Source organism: Balearica regulorum, chromosome 1 (assembly GCF_011004875.1).
Source record: "Balearica regulorum gibbericeps isolate bBalReg1 chromosome 1, bBalReg1.pri, whole genome shotgun sequence".
Classification (NCBI taxonomy): Eukaryota; Metazoa; Chordata; class Aves; order Gruiformes; family Gruidae; genus Balearica; species Balearica regulorum.
The window spans coordinates 51021112-51038866 of NC_046184.1; the positions used below are offsets into that span (position 1 = coordinate 51021112).

The 17755-nt window shown below is 39.1% G+C and overlaps 1 protein-coding gene across 1 annotated transcript in view; it reads right to left on the reverse strand.

The window, feature by feature from the left end:
• FGD6 (FYVE, RhoGEF and PH domain containing 6) overlaps positions 1–17755 on the reverse strand; it is a 75268-nt gene that overhangs the window by 3138 nt on the left and 54375 nt on the right. Inside the window, exons 13-20 of the mRNA XM_075748811.1 lie at positions 16399–16482; positions 15189–15268; positions 9995–10097; positions 9342–9488; positions 8507–8609; positions 6378–6505; positions 5528–5656; positions 2687–2835 (exon numbers count right to left, since the gene is read on the reverse strand). Coding sequence (XP_075604926.1) covers positions 2687–2835; positions 5528–5656; positions 6378–6505; positions 8507–8609; positions 9342–9488; positions 9995–10097; positions 15189–15268; positions 16399–16482 — 923 coding nt within the window. The remainder of the gene's footprint in view (positions 1–2686; positions 2836–5527; positions 5657–6377; positions 6506–8506; positions 8610–9341; positions 9489–9994; positions 10098–15188; positions 15269–16398; positions 16483–17755) is intronic.

Sequence of the window (17755 nt, forward strand, 5' to 3'; positions counted from 1 at the left end):
GGAAGTTGCTGATAAAAGTATAAATCACACTGTGGTGACTAGATTGACACAAAAAGTAACATCATACTTCCACTACTAGTTGGTCTGTTAGTGCAAATGCCAGAAATCTTTTCAATGAGTCCAAACATACAGAGCTTGCTAGAGATGTATTAGTTATTGTTACAAGGCCAGATGATAAAAACCTTTTGTTGTACCTCTTCCATACTGCAGTTATGTGCATAAATAACAAGTAAAGATGGGGAATCAAATGCTCAAAAAGTAGGATATGCCAAGGTTTTGCCAACTTTAATGCCATGACTGTATACCTTTAAAAAAACCAAACCAAACAGTATTCCCTTCTCTTACTTCAGTGCAAACGTGATCTGGGATGAATCAGGACACTACAACAGCTGAGGCAGCCATCTGCATAACCCGTGCACTCTGCTTCTGCAGCTGGTACGAGGGTGTTAGTGAGGGGCTGAGCGAGGAAGCCACAGGGTACACGGGCTGGGCCTTTGCATGAGGAAAGAACTTCCCTGTGTTCACACGCAAAATATGTGCTACTACTGAATCACATATTAACAGATATCCTGCACATTATATCTGTGAATATATAATGGGAGGGGGGAAGTCCCAAACAGCTGATCCAAGGTGTCTTAAACTGGAAATTCAAAGTTAATATTCAGATACTTTTGCCCCCTATAGCTGTGGTTTCTGTTCCTACTTGATTATGAGGGTGATATACATCCTCACCTTCCAATGGTGCTGCAAAAATTTATGTTTTGAAACACTCTGATGCTACACTGACAAATACAGTAAAAAATTGAATAATTCTGTCTTCCAAGCAAGGGCTAAACTGTGTGCATGTAAAGTTAAGGGACCACATACTGATGATTTTTTTTCCTGAGTGAAAATCTTGCGAGAACTGAATGAGACAGACTGTAAAATTATCTTTATCATGGAAATTCAACCCTGTCTTAGTATCCACAGGGTATCTGAACGTTAGTCACAGACACTGGCTATTCCTTGCCCTGACTGTTTGACTTCATAACTGTGTGCATCTTCTTTGAATTCCAGCTTTTCGTATGAACATATTAAGTGTGTGTAAGTGTTCATGCCTGTCTGCACACACAACTCAAACTTCTATCCCAGACTTTTTAGGGCTCACTGTATTTTCCACAGCCATATAGTCATCAAAAATAATTAAAATGGAATACAAATACAACAAATTCATAAACAGCTTAAGCATTGAACATAATACTGGAGTAAGAAATTTAAAAGCTCATAGAAAAATAAACATCTGTTAAAATTTATTACTGCACTTACACAAACACATCAGATATTTCTTTGGCTCTAACAGGAAAAAACAGTGTCCACTGATGCATACAGGCCCACAGTATGTTGTTTTTTCTTTTAATGCTATCAAAGCAGCATTTATTCTGGAGGTTCAGCATAAATCTCATAAGGATATTAAATAGTTGGAGAAAGCTTGCACTTTAAGGTACTTAATATATTATTCCTAGGCTCAGCAAAATAGAGTATGTCCAATTTCAAGTTTTCCTACTGATGACGAAAGCCATTGTCTGAATAGGAAAACAAAGCTATTGAATGCCTTGCATTTTTTTAGTTTTGTTTTATATAGTACAAACAAGGACACAGTGGACACAAGAGAATAGTATCTTAATTAACAAGGAAACATTTGTGTGCATCTGCAGGTCAAAATACCCCCAAATCTCAAATAAAGACTTCCAGATTTTGTGCATAGAGAAGTGTCATTAACCACGTTCTCAGCTGTTCAAAATTTTCAGTTGTCCTGGCTACTTTGTTTTTTAGAATATCCCTATTTACACAAAGCTATACCTGCAGCCATTTGAATGCTTAAGTATTAATAATGGACTAGTTAGCGCATGAAATCTATTTTTTTAATGTAAAATTCATTTGGGAAAACTGCAGTGAAACCAGTCAGATAAGCTAGGCATATATGCAAGATAACATAAATATATTGCTTCCATGCTAATTTCTAATTTACTCTATGAATCATATAGCAAATGTTTTCTGCTGATTAATGACCAAGCTTCTAGGTTATTTATATAAAAGCACACTGTACGTAAATTGATAAATATGACTCCAAACTCAGACACATCAGCAGGACTTGAAATAGCTTGTGTGAGTGTTCTTTGAATTTGAATTCAGGCTTTTGGTCTGAACATATTAAGCGTGCCTAGGTGCTTATGCACATCTGCACACACACTTCAGACTTCTGTCCCTTGCTTTTTAGGGTTTGCTTTATTTTTCACTGCCATATTCATTAAAAATAACTGCAATTTACAGCTGGAAATAAAAAAGGGACACACTAGTTAATTCTTAAAACACATTTTCTGACTTTCTCCAAAGGTAAACATTCAATTTTCATTTGAGCAGACCGGGATAGAGGAATGGGCTAGGAAAAAGAAAGATTTCTTATTTTATTTTAGAGTTTTGCATTCTCCTTCATTCATTTTTTTCCAGAGGACAGTCTGCTTCTTTAAAGCATTTCAGAAGTCCTCATGAAACCAGGACCTTGTGTTTCAGTACTCTAAAAGTTTTGTTTACATATTATATGATATGCATCTTTTGTAGATATGCTTAATCTGTGAATATTAACATTTATGACTTCTGAAATATTTTCTAGAAAAAGTAACACAAATGAATTCAAATCGTTTCTTACTTTTGAGCTGAATGGGGATCATCGGCTTTGAATATGTAAAATAAAGTGTTTTTGTGCAGTAAATGGAACACTCTAGACTCTGAGTTTTCATCTTTTACTTCACTGACTGTGAATCCAAGTAAAGGCTGGCTCTCTAATGCTGCCACATCCTATTTTACAGGGGAAGAAAGCAAACAAGACAAAATTAGAGTTTGTAAGACATACTAAGGGATGCATTTAGACTTTCCTCATGCACCATACCATTGCAAGAGATTATACAACAAACAAGTTGTTACAAATAGTCATGCACAAAATGCTGCTTTTTATAGTCTCCATGCATGAATCGGGACAGAAAGTAACAAAACCTCCTAGATTTCACCATTGCCGTTCCTCTTTTTATTTTCCTGATAACATCTACCTTGTCTTTCATTGTATAGTCTCATCCTCCTGCCTGGTGAGGACTTTGTTACATCAAAAGATCAGCTACCACCTGGCAGCAGACGAAAGGTCTATCTAGCCCAGTGTTCTCTCCAAAAACCTTAGTGGTAAGTTTCCATGTCTTAAAAGTGATATGAGATATGCTATTAACTGCACTGAGGATGGTAAAAGGAGGAGCTATGGATGTAACCTATGTTCTCAAGCACTGGAGTCACACTCTAGTGCTTTTGACAGCTGAATTTATTTTGCTTTCTATTGCTTAAAATTAATAGGATGAGGAAAAAAGTTGCTGAGTGTTCATATAATGGTTTGGCTTGGAAGAGACCTCAAAGATCATCTAGTTCCAACCCCCCTGCCATGGGCAGGGACACCCTCCACTAGACCACGTTGCCCAAAGCCCCATCCAACCTGGCCTTGAACACTTCCAGGGAGGGGGCATCCACAACCTCTCTGGGAAACCTGTTCCAGTGCCTTACCATGCTCACAGTGAAGAATTTCCTCCTAATAGCTAATCTAAATCTACTCTCCTTCAGCTTAAAACCATTACCCCTCATTCTATCACTACATGCGCTTGTTAACAGTGGTTAGCTAGGAAAGAGTAGCAAGAGAAGCTAGACCTGTTTACCACCTTTTCATTTAATTTCAAAATCTGGCTAAAAAGGCAACCTTTTCCCTTCCTTATTCATCTCAATTACTTCCTTATTTTATACTCTTGTCTTTTAATTAATAAATACAATGCACAGCATTTTTGGAAGGGGGGAAAAAAAAAAAAGTATTTTCATCCTCTGCAAATTCCAAAATACTGTTTTGTAACTAGGCACAGTCCTGCAATGCTTCTGGATAGAAAAAAAAATAAACAAAGAATGTACATAAACATGGACACATCAGGTGAAGACTTTGGTAATTGCCTCTGCATTGAAACAACAGTATCCTGTGAAAGCAGCATTTTTTGATATTGGAAAATAATCAAGTAAAGGCTTACCAATCTGGTTTACTATCTTAGGTCTTTATACCACTAATAAGTGGTCTTTTTACCACTAATCTTTATATCACTTGGAACTATTGTAAGTGGCTTAAGTGGTGCTTCTTGGCTAAGGCCACACTGGACCAGCCATCATAACCTTCCCTTGGGACTCTCCAAACAATGTCTCCTGCAACTGCTCATCAAGATGAAAAATAAGGACAGATATTCCTTAGTTTTAAGAAAATAGGAAGGAGTTAATTTCGTGATTGCAAACTGCAAACTGAAGCTACTCTGGAAGTTTGATATCTCAAAGGAAGCCAAGCAAAAGAAAATTTAAGGTGACTGTCACAGACTAAGATGCCTTTTCTTTAGTTGCCAAAGTCTCCTTTGCAACTGCCAGAAGAGACACAATGCCCTGAAATATTTTTCAAATCTTTGCAAAAGTAGTTGTTTTGTACTTAATTATTTAGGATATTTTTAGAACTACTTGGCTTTTTTGACTACTGCCAACACTGTGATGGAAATAACATCACAGATTCTGGACGTAGTTCAGAAGTGCTAAAATAAAGGTTGGCGCTACAGCAGGAACAACCCAGGAGCAAATCTGAGCACAAACCAGGAAACAACCAGGGGGGTGGTGGCGTGGAGGTGAAGAAGGCTAACTCTTCACACAGTCAGGATAGGTTGGGCTTAACCATTTTTAAAGAAAGTAAGGGATCGCAGTATCTTTAAAGAGATGCTTTGGATATTTTGCTCTTGAAAGCTATTAGCTAATTAGAACATACAATAAAAAAAGTGAAACCCAAGATCTTCCAGTGCTACAATACATCCATGTATGTTGCAAAACGTTCTAAGATGCAATAAAACTACATCCTCAGGACCCGCTGCAATGTGTGGAGCTTATGTATGTATTGGTTAGAGATTAATCCACACTGCGATATGACTACGCATTCTAAATAAAAAGAGCAAATGCCATTAGACAAGATGCATTTTTTATTTTCTACTGCAGCACTGTATATTAAATAGTAACTCCAGGCTGAAGAAGACAGTTTGAGGAGAAGTCAAGAGATTTAGTTTGCTTATTTTCCAAACATTCAAAATACTTTATGGGACTGCAGAACAAGATACTTCAAGATGCTTTTATTATGTTGGCTTTGCCACTAGTCCAGTGCGATGCATCTAAAGAGACCCCCATGTATTCAACTGACTCAGAACGTACCTACAACTGTGCAACGGTGTGCAGTGCAGATACTCAAAGCTAGGTCTGGAATCAGAAACAGCATAGCTGTATCAGCGTATTATGGTACCAAGCTCACTGGGCCTTTTCAAAATACTACACTGCAATCAAATCCATCACTGTAAAGTGATCTAATCTTTAGCTTGTTTCTAGATCATAAACAATTTTATTACAAATATGGTATTATCATTGGATGTTTGATTTCTAATATGTAGGCTCTTACCTCGCTAGCAGCATATGTGTATAGCACCTTATTTTTTATAACAAACCATAGGTGTTTCCATGGTTTCTTACTGCCCTTAGATCTGTGCAGGTAGCCACTCATTGTAGAGTCTTCTGTATTTGCTGAAACCTGAAGTGAAAAAAAAAGAAACAAAACCAACCCACCACCCAAGAGTTATGCATCTGTCCAGGTTTTTGCAGTAGAGCTTTTTTAAAACAGATGTCCAGAGCCCTGTCCTGTCGAAGACTCAAATTCTTACCTGATCTCAAGTTCATGTTCCTAATTAACACAGATGGCTGAAATAAAATTTATTTTGTCTGCCACCACCTATCTGGCTGGAAGAAAGGTTTCTGCAGACACTAAGGGTTGGAACTTAAATTGGATGCAACAGGACAAGAGAGGGCTGAAACACTGATGACAACATACAGCAGGAGAACATACATTCCTATATAAGAAAAATTGCATCCTCCCATTCCCAAGACCTCCAGTGTAGGCAGGCAGAGTTTAGCTCTACCTTTCCTAATCATAAGCCAAGAGCTAAGTTGCTGTAGGAGTCTTCTCATTGACTGTTGGTGCGGAGCTAAATCACAAGTCCTTGAAACAAGGGAAGCAAGAAGGAAATTAGAATTCTGACTATCTCTCTGAATCAGTCTCACAGCTGTTTACACAGTTTATATACTGCTTCACAGTTCAGTTCCCTGCCTATATAAAACTACAGCTCAAACCACTGTTACAGGTGACTTTTGACTTTTGATTCTAGAGAAGATGGCTAAAATATGGAATTATTTTTTCATTGTTAATATTGATATAATACCAACAAGGCATTACTTTTGACCAATAAACCACTTACTTCTTTGAGGGCTGCAGGAATTTTTTTCTGCTTTCTTCCAGAGGGAATGCTGTGTAATACTGTAGACAAGGCACTTGATGGAGATTTATGGTTGACTGGGGATCCGCTCTTAGGAGTGCACTGGTTATCTAAAATGTATAGGATGAATATATTGCTTTCATGTCACACATGACTAAACACAGGCCTTCTTGGACTTCTTTTCTAAAAAGCTGTTAATATTTTTATTCTGATTACAGTACTTCAGATTAGCACCTAGTAACATTAAATTCAGTGTTGAATTCACTTGCCAGTATTATCATCAACACCATGACTTAGAATCTCCCAAATCACAGTCAGGCTAAAAAAAAAAACCCAAATCAAGAAGTTTACAACTAAACAGATTGGTCTAGTTTGTTTTCAAAGACTGTTTTGTTTGGTTTTTTTTTTTTATGTTGAACTACCTTTGCCCATACACGAGGTTTTTAGAGACATCTAAAAACCCAAGACACGCCAAGTTTTTAGAGACATCTTCTGCAGTCCAGTTTGTGCTTTACCTCTGTTCCCCAACTCTCTGTCCTTCAATTCTCTACATCTGTTATCTTCTCAGCTTTTTTCAGTATGGATGCTGTAGGACTCCTCTTCAGCATCATGCCATCACACACACACTTCTGGAGATTCCCATCTCCAGACAACGTGCTGTCTTTCTCCACTGCCGCAGGCAGTTCCTTCATCTCTCTTGGAAGACTTCCGCAACACTTCACTCCTTTAAAACTTCCTTTTCTAGCAACACCCACCACTATTTTACAAGCCAGCCTGCAACAAGTAGCTTCATTAAGTCTACTTCTAGAGTTGTCCCTGAACATGATGAGGCTCTGAAATAATGAGCAGAGCAGGAGAGTAACTGGATTGCCAGCTCTACTGCACCTGCTCTGCAGCTCTTTTCCCAGCTAAAAGCACCTGCAATTGCCTGCAGCACAGCAGCCTCTAGTGCCCAATGCAGAGACCTGCAGGTGGCCCAGACAATCCACCTTCCTCATCATCACAGACTCCCACCTCCACTTCAAGGGTTGTCGATGCTGCTTTCCACATCCCCATGAGAAATGTCACCCCCAGCATGCCGGAAGCCACAGCTTGATTATTTCACTGGGGTATCACAGATTTCCTGATACCCTAGAGAGCTCATGTCGAACCGGAGCCCCTGCCAGAGGGAAGGGCAGCAAACTGTTTCATTTCCTGTTTATGGCTCAATTGTGTATTTTATACTAGAATCTTTGGACCACGAATTCAGAGCAAGCCTTGTGAGATGTGACTGGAATCCCACCTCACTGGGATGTGCCCCCATTGATTTTACATTTGTTTTCTGCATAATGATATGAAGCTCCTTCAAAGAGATGAATTTGAGTTCTCTCAGGATGAGGAAGAAACTGACCCTGGACCTCCTCTCTAAGCAAATGTTATTACCACCAGGCTATCTAACCCTTGTTTTCCAGCAGGCATCAGTAGTACCATGTTCTCTGAAAGCGTTTCAATGAAAATAGCTCTAGCTGTGGTGTTTTACATTGAAATCCATGTTGCCAGTGTGCAGCAGGCAACAGTTAGGAGTTTGCCCTCAGAACCGAGGTGCAGATATGCCAACTTCTTGAATTCCAGATGAGCTGAGGCTTGAGGCTGACAAGACTCAGCTTCAGGAAGATGAAAGCCTATGTCTTTATAGAGACCCAGAACTTCAGCTATTTCAGCAGCTTAGCTGACAAAAATGAAGTTTACAGGCATACAAGTTACAGAGAGTAAAAGTACACGTGAAGCCACTGGGAGGTCATGATAAGCTGCAAGGACTTTAACGTACACTTGTACCCTGTGATTAATGGAAAGCAGCGTAACGCTAGTTATCTCAAAAAGAAAGCAGCATCAGCTACAGACCATTACAGTAGGGCAAATGCATGTGTGTTTCTGGAAGGAAGAGCCCATGTATTGCAAATTCACTTCCCAGCTTACTCCACAGAAACTTGTTTGGGCTCTTACAACCTGAGATGCCTATCACTTTGCAGGCACTAGCAGAATTAGGCACTTGAACCCAGCAGTAACGATGAGGCATAGATGTACCACGTTAATAAGGGCCGCAAAAATAAGACAGTTTGTGAAGATTTTACCTTGTTTCTGTAGTTCCCTGAAGCAATGATCACATACTCTTGCTGGCTGGTTTTTCATATAGTCTAAACCATGTTTATTTGATGAACAAGCTTGACAGACAATCTGGAAACATAAAAGCATTATTGTACATGATGTGCACCTGTAAATCACCAAATGCTCAAAGACATTCACTTCAGCACTGTTAAGCCTGTAACAGAACCTGAAATAAGCACTATTTTACATTGAAAATGGTTAAGATCTTAGCTTTCCCTATGTCCTTATGTTCAACATGCTGCTCTTTCCTCCTATAAATGATAAAAATTTAAATATTAAAAAACCCCAACACTGAATTACACAAGTCAATAAGCCAACATTAACAATACATGAAAAGTAGAACAAGCCTACTGAGTTACTGAAGTGTTTAAATCATAAGCTTTTAAAGAAGTAACTACAAATAGTCATTGTTCTCTTGACAATTTCTCCACAACATGGATGTCTCAACTGCATTGAATTCTGTATTCTCACTTGATTAAAACAAGAAAAATAAAGGCTTATTAGCTATACCTTTCATAATTGTTGAATATAAAATAAGCTTGGTACTAACATAAAATCATTATTTATCTTACAAAAATTAGTGAGGGAGATATTTTTCTCATTTCAGCTAACATTCTTCATCTGCACTACATAACTGCAGAACCAGAAGACAACCATAAATAGTACTCCAAAATGCAAAATAAGAAACATGTAACTGGATAAAAGGTTGAACACTGGTCTGTCATAACACCTTACTCTAAAAACACCTTACTCAAGAAGCCTGAATGAGAAACAGAAATGATAATCAGAAAATTGCCCAACCTTTCCACATGCCCTGCAGTGATGCCTTCTCCATGTCAATGTGAATTCACTTGTACAGATCATACACATAGTGGCTCTAGTATCAGGGATCCAGATCGGAGCCTTTGATCCCAGCGGACTATCTTCTTCCTGTTTCTCTGGGTCTGCCTGAGAGAACATTGGCAGAATACCATTACAGTCAGCGATGAGAAATAAGATAAATATTAATCAGTGATTATAGGTTAACTATAATCAGCCTTCTCTGATAAATTGTCATGGTCTTAAATGCTATCTACTATTTCATCAGTGACCATTATAATGCAAGCCTGAAGACAGAGCTGCATTTAATTAGTTCAAAAAGGCTGTGTGACTTTCAAGCTTTACCAGCCTATTTATATTAGTAGGTGCTATATTTCAAAATCTTTTCATTTCATCTTTCTGTTTGCAGAATTACTGAGAGAACTGAGAAAGTGTGTTTGGGGTATTTGGAGGAAAATAATTTTAAATTTATGAAGTAGATAACATTAGGAAATATCATTCTGTTCTATCATCTGTTCACTTATTTACCATCCTGTTTTATTAGTCATTATGGAATGCCTCTTGTTTCTTTAAACACCTGCAAAGAAACTTTATATTCAAAAAGAGAACAAACCAATATTAATGTTGTGACATACCTCTTCAAGACTTTTGCTAGGATTAAATGTGATTCTCTTTTTTGTATATTCTTCAATTGACTTGGAGATAGCTTCTAACCACTCATCTCTTTCTGTAGCAGAACTGTTGGAGAAAAAAAAAATCGATTTTTTTATTATTATTAACATTTAAAACTAAGAAGCAAGTGTTGATTAGAATTCCATTAGCTTTATTACATTGACTTAACTCTCTTGCAATTTCAGTTTTATAGACCATCTCCAGTTCCTACTGAAACTGGCATTGTTTTTTTAACTGTGCATGATGTCAGTTCTTTGTGTTGACTAATACTAAAAAAGATTCCTGTGTGTGTTGTTATAATGTGGATTCCCTCCCTCCCTTTCCTCCTTCCAAAACACCCTGTGATTGTTGCAAGGCTTGTATGTCATTGCTTCCCCCTTCTCCCTGGACACTTGAATAGCTTGAGTAACACTGGTGTAAATGGTGCTCCCAGAACAAAGGCACGGGCCCTCCTCTTGAGAGGGACTCTGAAATTTCAGCAAGCCTTCCCCCCCTCTTCCTTCTGCCTCAGGGTGCATTTTGTTATACCTAACCCTGTGAAACCCTGAGCTTCTGTCAGAAAAAATGTGCTGTCTCTTCCCCAGCCTTGTGCTCCTGTGTGTTTGCTCCTACTACGTCATGCTGCTTTGAAATAATTCTCTTTTTTTCCACCAGATTAGCTAACCCAAGGAGATAAACAGATGAGTTTGCTGTATCTCTTTATCCCACAGCTGGTGGATCACTAATCAAGTGCAAGGAAAGCATTAGGCTGAAGGGGCACGGCATGGGGAGCGGGGAGAACAAGGAGTGCCTGGCACTGCAGGAGCCTGCAGCCACAGTGGATTACGTGCAACGCCAAAGCACTTCCTCAGGCCGTGGGCACACCATCACTTTCATATAATATAAATCCGTGCTGATGCTGCTGCAAAGGGCAGCCTACTATACTCCTTCTCAGTCACTAGGTCTTATTTTCTCCCTTGTGCCAGAACACACACGTCTACGCAATGAGCTGGACTGGGAAACAAATCCGTATTAAAGCAAGCCATCGACCGGCCCTTCCTCTGGATCAATTTACCGACTGGGTTCATCACGCAGCTGAACAAGTACTTGTGCCAGCGCCAAGGAGGAGGCTCTGAGGAAGGAAGGAGCAGTTTTGTGGCAGAGGAACAGCTAGACCGCTTAAGATGCTATGCCAACTTAAAATGGGCTTCTAAAATTTAAACGAGTATCTACTACCAACATTTTTAAAATTCCTCACTTCTTAAATAGTGTCAAATAAATTCATTTTTTTTAAACAAAGGGATTGAACATGATGAATATATAAAAAGGAAAGTTAGGGAAGAGGAAAGCAATGATTTACACAAATTAGGTGTGGAACACTCATTAGTGTTTAATGGCTTTTGTAGGTGAATTTGGAAGCTTTGATCATCTTTGAACCTTTAAGGAAAATACTTTGAGCTGGGACTTTGAACTGCATGAAATTGAGTGCTATACAGAATCAGAGAGGACAAATCTGGTAAGGTAAACACGGGGGAAGCCTGTGAGGCACGAGGGAAAAAGACAATCTAGCACACACAGCAACAAAATCAGAGCAAAAGGAGAGGAAATAAGATACAAGCAAGGGCAAAGCAATGTATTATTGTCTGTCCCAATACCTCACCCTCTGAGTAGAACATTTTGTTCAGTTTATTTACCTTTGCTTCCTCATCCGGTAAGAAGAACTGGTCTGCGTCAGCTACGTAACATTCATAACTCAAAACAACTCCTTTGGCTTTTTCAAAATCTGGTTATGATTAATTAGGTTCCTAAAACTATATTAAATAATTAAGTTTAAAGTTGGCCCAGTTTTTGAGACTAAGCATCCCCCATCACGTGGGGATTGCTACATACAGGGCTGCTTGCACAACGACCTACATGGCTTACATCCTAATATTTCACGAGGGAGCTTGCGCTTGGTAGGTTTGCTAGTGGTAGCTAGCCTTTAGGGTTGTTTACAACCCTTCAGAACTCAAGAGCAAAGGCAGTGCCATCGGCAACTGAATTTATGTAATGGTTTGCAGCTGCAAAACAGGCAGTGTTTCTTCTGCTGTCACTTCCAGCCCTCCCCCACAGCTGCACAAGCCCTACCACCTCCCTTGCTGCAGGTCCACTATTTGTTACATCCTTCCAAAAGTCGATTTACTAAAATTGTAAGGTTTTCTTATTTTTTTTAAATTATTATTTTTAAAATTCATTTAAGATTTAACAACACAGTAGAAAGCTTTAAATGGACTGCAGAGAGCCCCAGCAATTGTTATTACTGGCAAACATGCGTGCTAGGGGCACACGTCGCAGGTGCTCAATGGAGCTAAGCAAGCAGTGGTGGTCCCAGGAGGGCTCACAGAAGTTTAGCCCTCTAGTTTCCAGGATGAGAGCCTTAGGGCTCTTCTCCCAGTTGAGCTAGTCTTGCATGAGCTATCCTTACGTTAGGGGAGGCGATGCAGCTATGTCTGCCTGGGGTAGCTCTTCGTTAGCCTTATTGAGGGGGACGGAGCCAGCTGGCCTCCGACCACGTCAGGCTGGCACGACTATTGTTTTCAGGACCAAAGCTTTAGTTCTGCACAGTGCTGTATCGCGCAGATGCACTAACTTGTTTCTCTGATTAAGACATTTCTAGTACAATACTGCATTTTACTGCGTAAAGCAATACACATTCCTACAGATATCCCAGGAAAACTGAAACCTCAACCCAGACTAGATAAAGGAGAATACTAATGCAGTCAGTAAAACTAAACCCAAAGTGACAAAGACTCTTGCCTAGGCATTAATCTATACTTCTGTTATTAACTGGCTTACTTTTTATTACTAGCAATTTTTCACCAGCTTAATTGCTCCCTTCTCCATTTCTGCCCCCAGGATCATTTCAGAATCTCTTCTTTGGTGTACACTCCACATAATATTTAAAAAAACCACAGAAGTGGAATTTGTCTCCAACATCTGTAAGATTAATTTGAACAATTTTCTAATTGAGATTTTTACCACATAGGAACCAAGAAGCTGTTAGAATGAGGTATCATCCAAAGGAAGATGCAGTCTGTATCGACAAGATACTGATTCTCTTCATCCAGGATATTTATCAATAGGAACAATATAATTTAATTGGAGAAAAAAAATATGCAAGCACCCTTTTCTGGTAGTTTTTCACTTGTTTCCCTCCTACACTACAACAGACCCAGGTCTCGCTTGCAGCCAGATAACAATCTGTAAATCGTCATTTACACCTGCAGCCCCCAGCATCTCCTTCATCCCAAGCAAATGCAACCTTTCTCTGTCACTGTTGTGTAACTTAGGGCTCTTGTACACACACGGCTTCCAGCAAATATAAAAATAACAGAGCTGAATGCTCTCCAAAGATGCAAGATCAACAACACTAAAAAAGAAAGAGCAAATCAGAGCAGCTTTAGTTGGTAATGTGAAGATAATTCCAGTAATTTCAAGGTCAAGACAAAAGCACATCACAAACTCTGTCCAATTTGATGAGAATGTTATATAGAGGGGTTTTCTGCTATGGACCAGCAACTCACAGGAGGTGCTTTTAATCTACCGCTTAATCAGTTCCTCAAAAAGACAAGTCTATCCTGTTTTGTGGAAAATAGGTAGGTAGGTTGCTTTTCAAGATGATAATCTTTTCACAAGTTCCAATGATTTATTTTACAATCTTTTAAAACGACTGAATTCAAAGTGAAATGCTGTTTCAAGTCAAGCAGAGATAAATCCACATTGTCTACTGCAATCCCATAAATGTCTTTACGTATGTGTGTGACACCCAGCCGCCAAGGCACCTAAGCAGCACGGACCTGCTCATATTACACTGGAGGAGAATCATACCCTACACTGTGGAATGCATCTTATTTTCCCAGTGTGCAAAAGAACCATAAGAAACATTTAGATTTGTTGAAAAACTATAAAAATACTCCTTTTGAGTCTGTTGTAAATAACTACTGCTCAGACAACTGAGCTACTTCCTTTGGCTACTTTGACAAGGTTAACCTTGGTCTACCCTTCAGCTAGAGATACTGCTATCTTTGTGCAGACATCCTCGTGTCAGTATTTACAAGGTCACATCAAACGAAGCAGTCTGCCCTTGCTTCAGCTTTGCTAAACAAAAGACAAAACATGTCTGTCTTCATTGGTATCAGCACTGTCACAAATGTCAGAACATATAAAACTCCAATTTAAACACAGTAAAAACAACAATCCACGAACCCAGGTCTTTGCTAAAGGCACCTCGGGGAAGGCAGACCAGAGCTGCTCTGGTTTAGTGACCGTGTATCCTTTTGATGACACAATTTTGTTTTCGGGTAAAGATAAGCATCACTCCAGTAACTGCTGCGATTTCCATAATTTCAGGTTCACTGAGATCCATTTCTTGTTTCAATAACACTGTTATTTTAGCTAAAAGACCATGATCACTTCTTCCAATTTATATCAGTTACCAGTAATATCAAAATTTATTGTCATGCTTCATATCCTGTCCTGTTAATGCACTGACAGAGCATATCAGTAATTTTGGAACAACAAAAAAATACTGAAAAGCAAAGCCTAAAATTAATGGAATTGAAATAGTTTTAATTCTTATTCCTCTCAAGGAAAGGCAGTGAGAGGATAATATTTCAATTTACTTCAAGTTTCTGAAGGGGTAGCTAAGCTGAAAAGGAGGAACCAAGAGTTTTATTCACTCTGATTTACAGCTAACTGTCCTGAGGACAGCAGAATCCCTCCCAGCTGCAGCCTTAAGCCCAAATTGCTCAAATACCGGCCACATTTACTATAGCTTTTGTGCTTCTATCCATCACTTCACAATGGGCAGTCTTCCTTACAAGTCAGGGTGAACTGTATTAGGGACTACAAATTCATATGGTATCTGTGAAACTTATTACATGTGACCAGGCGTCCTTTCTGCTGGCCCATTTAAAAATAAACTTAAATTTTCAAAATCAGATTTTGAATGTGAACAAAAGTAAATTAGAACAAAGCCTACCTTATTTCCAGAAACCTGTCTGTTATTCCCTCTATTCTGCAATTACCCTAGCAAAGGGTAACTTTTCATTATGTAAGTGCCAAATAAGGTATAAAAAACTTACATAGCCTGTTTGAAATCACATGGGGTTTAAATCATTATTCATTTGTTAGACTTACCTTGCTGAAAGAATGAAGGATCTCTCTACGCTTTCAATGTTCAGTTCATTCTGATATGCTTCCTGGGATGGCTTTTTAACCTTCAGTCAAGAGAGAAAACTTGACACTGAAACTGAAACAGTACTTTTATAGTTGTTTTAGTTCTACTTACTGTAAAATCTCTTACATTGTTATTGCAGAGGGGGTATATTGGAGAGGAAAATCTCAAAAGTAGATCATCATACACCAGTCGAGGGCCCAGCTGCACTAAGATTACATGCAGCCCACCATTTTATTTCACTGTGGCCCCATACGAACACTGGAGACATATGGGGGAACGAAGCTCAGGAGCTGCCAGACATCTCCCTGCTGTGCTTCAACACGCCCAGGCCCCTTGCCCACTAAGCATCTCCTGCAACTGGGCAAAAAAAGGCACTGCTGCTGCTGCAGGACAAGATGTAGCATCTGCCCAATACCCCAAGGGCTGGATCATCTTGCTGACCCTTCTGAGCTACCGAGTTTCAAACATAAGAAGGTTTAAAATTTAAGAAAGATTCTGAGCCACCACTAGACATCTGCTGGCAGAAGAGATTTTGCAGCTCTGCCTGTGAAAGCTTGGACCTGGGCACCAGATCTGCAGCTGGACTGCAGCTGGACTTGGTGCTTTTCTCTGACAAGACCAGAGACAAGGTGCTTAATTCCGAGGCATCGGTTTGTCACATCAGACACCGTGTCAATATATGGCATGCATGTCCCTTATCACTACCCAGAGGGGCTCGGGGCTTAACTTTGATGCTTTTCACGAAGGCTTAGAAACAAAAGACCTATAGCAGATCTCTATAAACCTTGGAGATTTGATCCACCAGAAGATTATCAGGCAGAGAAGCCTAATGTCTGGGTGTGGGCAATAAAAAACAGTTACAAGGCAAAAGTGAGGCAGTCTAAACAAAATACAAACCAAAAAATAAGTAGGCAGACTATCTTAGAGTAGGCCAATACTGGATGAAATGCAGGTGACATGATCCTGGGGCTACAGAGTTTTTTTTTAGGGACATCTAGACAGCAATCCCACAGCTCACATCATGCAAGAAACATTAAGCCTGTAGGATTCCTCTGTAACATGAGGATCTTCAAGATCTCTTTCAAATGATAAACATAGTTGTGTTTTGAAAATTTGAAGGCCTCAGTTTAAATAGATTTGGAGAAAGACTTATTTTAACAAGTGACTCACCTTCATTCCAGCCAACGACAGCATGTTGTTGAGTTTATACATCCCTGACTGAACTGGAGTAGTATACAACAGGGCATCATTGAACTGTAATATAGAAGCAATGCTTTTTAATGACCAAAGTCTGTTTAGAGATAGGTAATTTCAGATGCATTTTACTGAAGCACAGAACTCATACAGCACTGAGACCAACTGACCAGAAGGACATCTTCTACTTCCTATATTCTGTTTAGAACCCAAGAAACATTTTCATGTATGAATTTAGATAACAATAGGTGTCTATTTATATCCTGCTTGCGTAAATATACATTTGGCACATGACTAAATAGTGCATGGATGTCAAAGAACAGGCTGTCAAAAAGAACGTTTCTCATGTACGCAGCTATATTGTCTAACAAACTACTTTAAAAGGATATTAGAATTAACCAAAGCAAAACATTCCAGAAACTTGAAGACAGCAAAATTAAGATTAGCAATTGATGATTATAAGGATAAACTTATCTATATGTACCATGTGAATTTTACTGGTTTAAATGTACACCTACTGTTTGTTTCCCATTCTACCAAACTTGGCTTCATTTGATGCACTTACTGAACAGCTATTAAGATTTTTTTTTTAATTTTCTGTGTTGTTCAACACATGGATCAAAATTTCATTTATTGCACATAAACACAGACCAGAAAACTGAACTGTCTCATAAGTTTTTGCTATGAGATTCTTTGCAAAATAACCAAATGTTTCACGAGCCTTACTAAATCTTCACAATGTGATCAATGGAAAAAATCACTGCTTAAGTGTCTAAACACTAGTCTGCACATTTTGTATCTAAAAACCCAACCAAAATCCAAAAACCAAAACCCACTAAAAAAAAAAAACCCAAAGACAATCTGAGCTAGCGACACTCAAATTAGCAACATCTCCTTTAGTGGCTGAGATAGCACCAGATTTTTGAGAGTACGACCTTAACTGAGATAATTTTAGTTATCTCAGTGCTTTATACGCTACAAAGTCATCTCCAGAGCATGAGACAGGCACTTGAAAGCTTAGAATACAACCTCCGTGACTGCCTAGGGAAATATTTATTGTACTACAGTAACTACAAGAGAGATTTCAGCCGGGACTGTGGACCAATGATGCCACAAATTACACACAGCAATGGTTGCTTTACTATCTAAATAGAAGAGATAAAGGGTTCAAGTGGAAACAGAAACTTCAGAGATGCACAGAAGTTTCAAAACAAAACAGTAGCAGAGACAGGAAAAGAACCCAGCGCTTAACTTCCAGCCCAGTGCTCTGCTCAGATGCAAGCAGGCTCGTGCAGGGGAAGAAGAGGAGGGAAGGCTGCAATAGCAGCGGAGG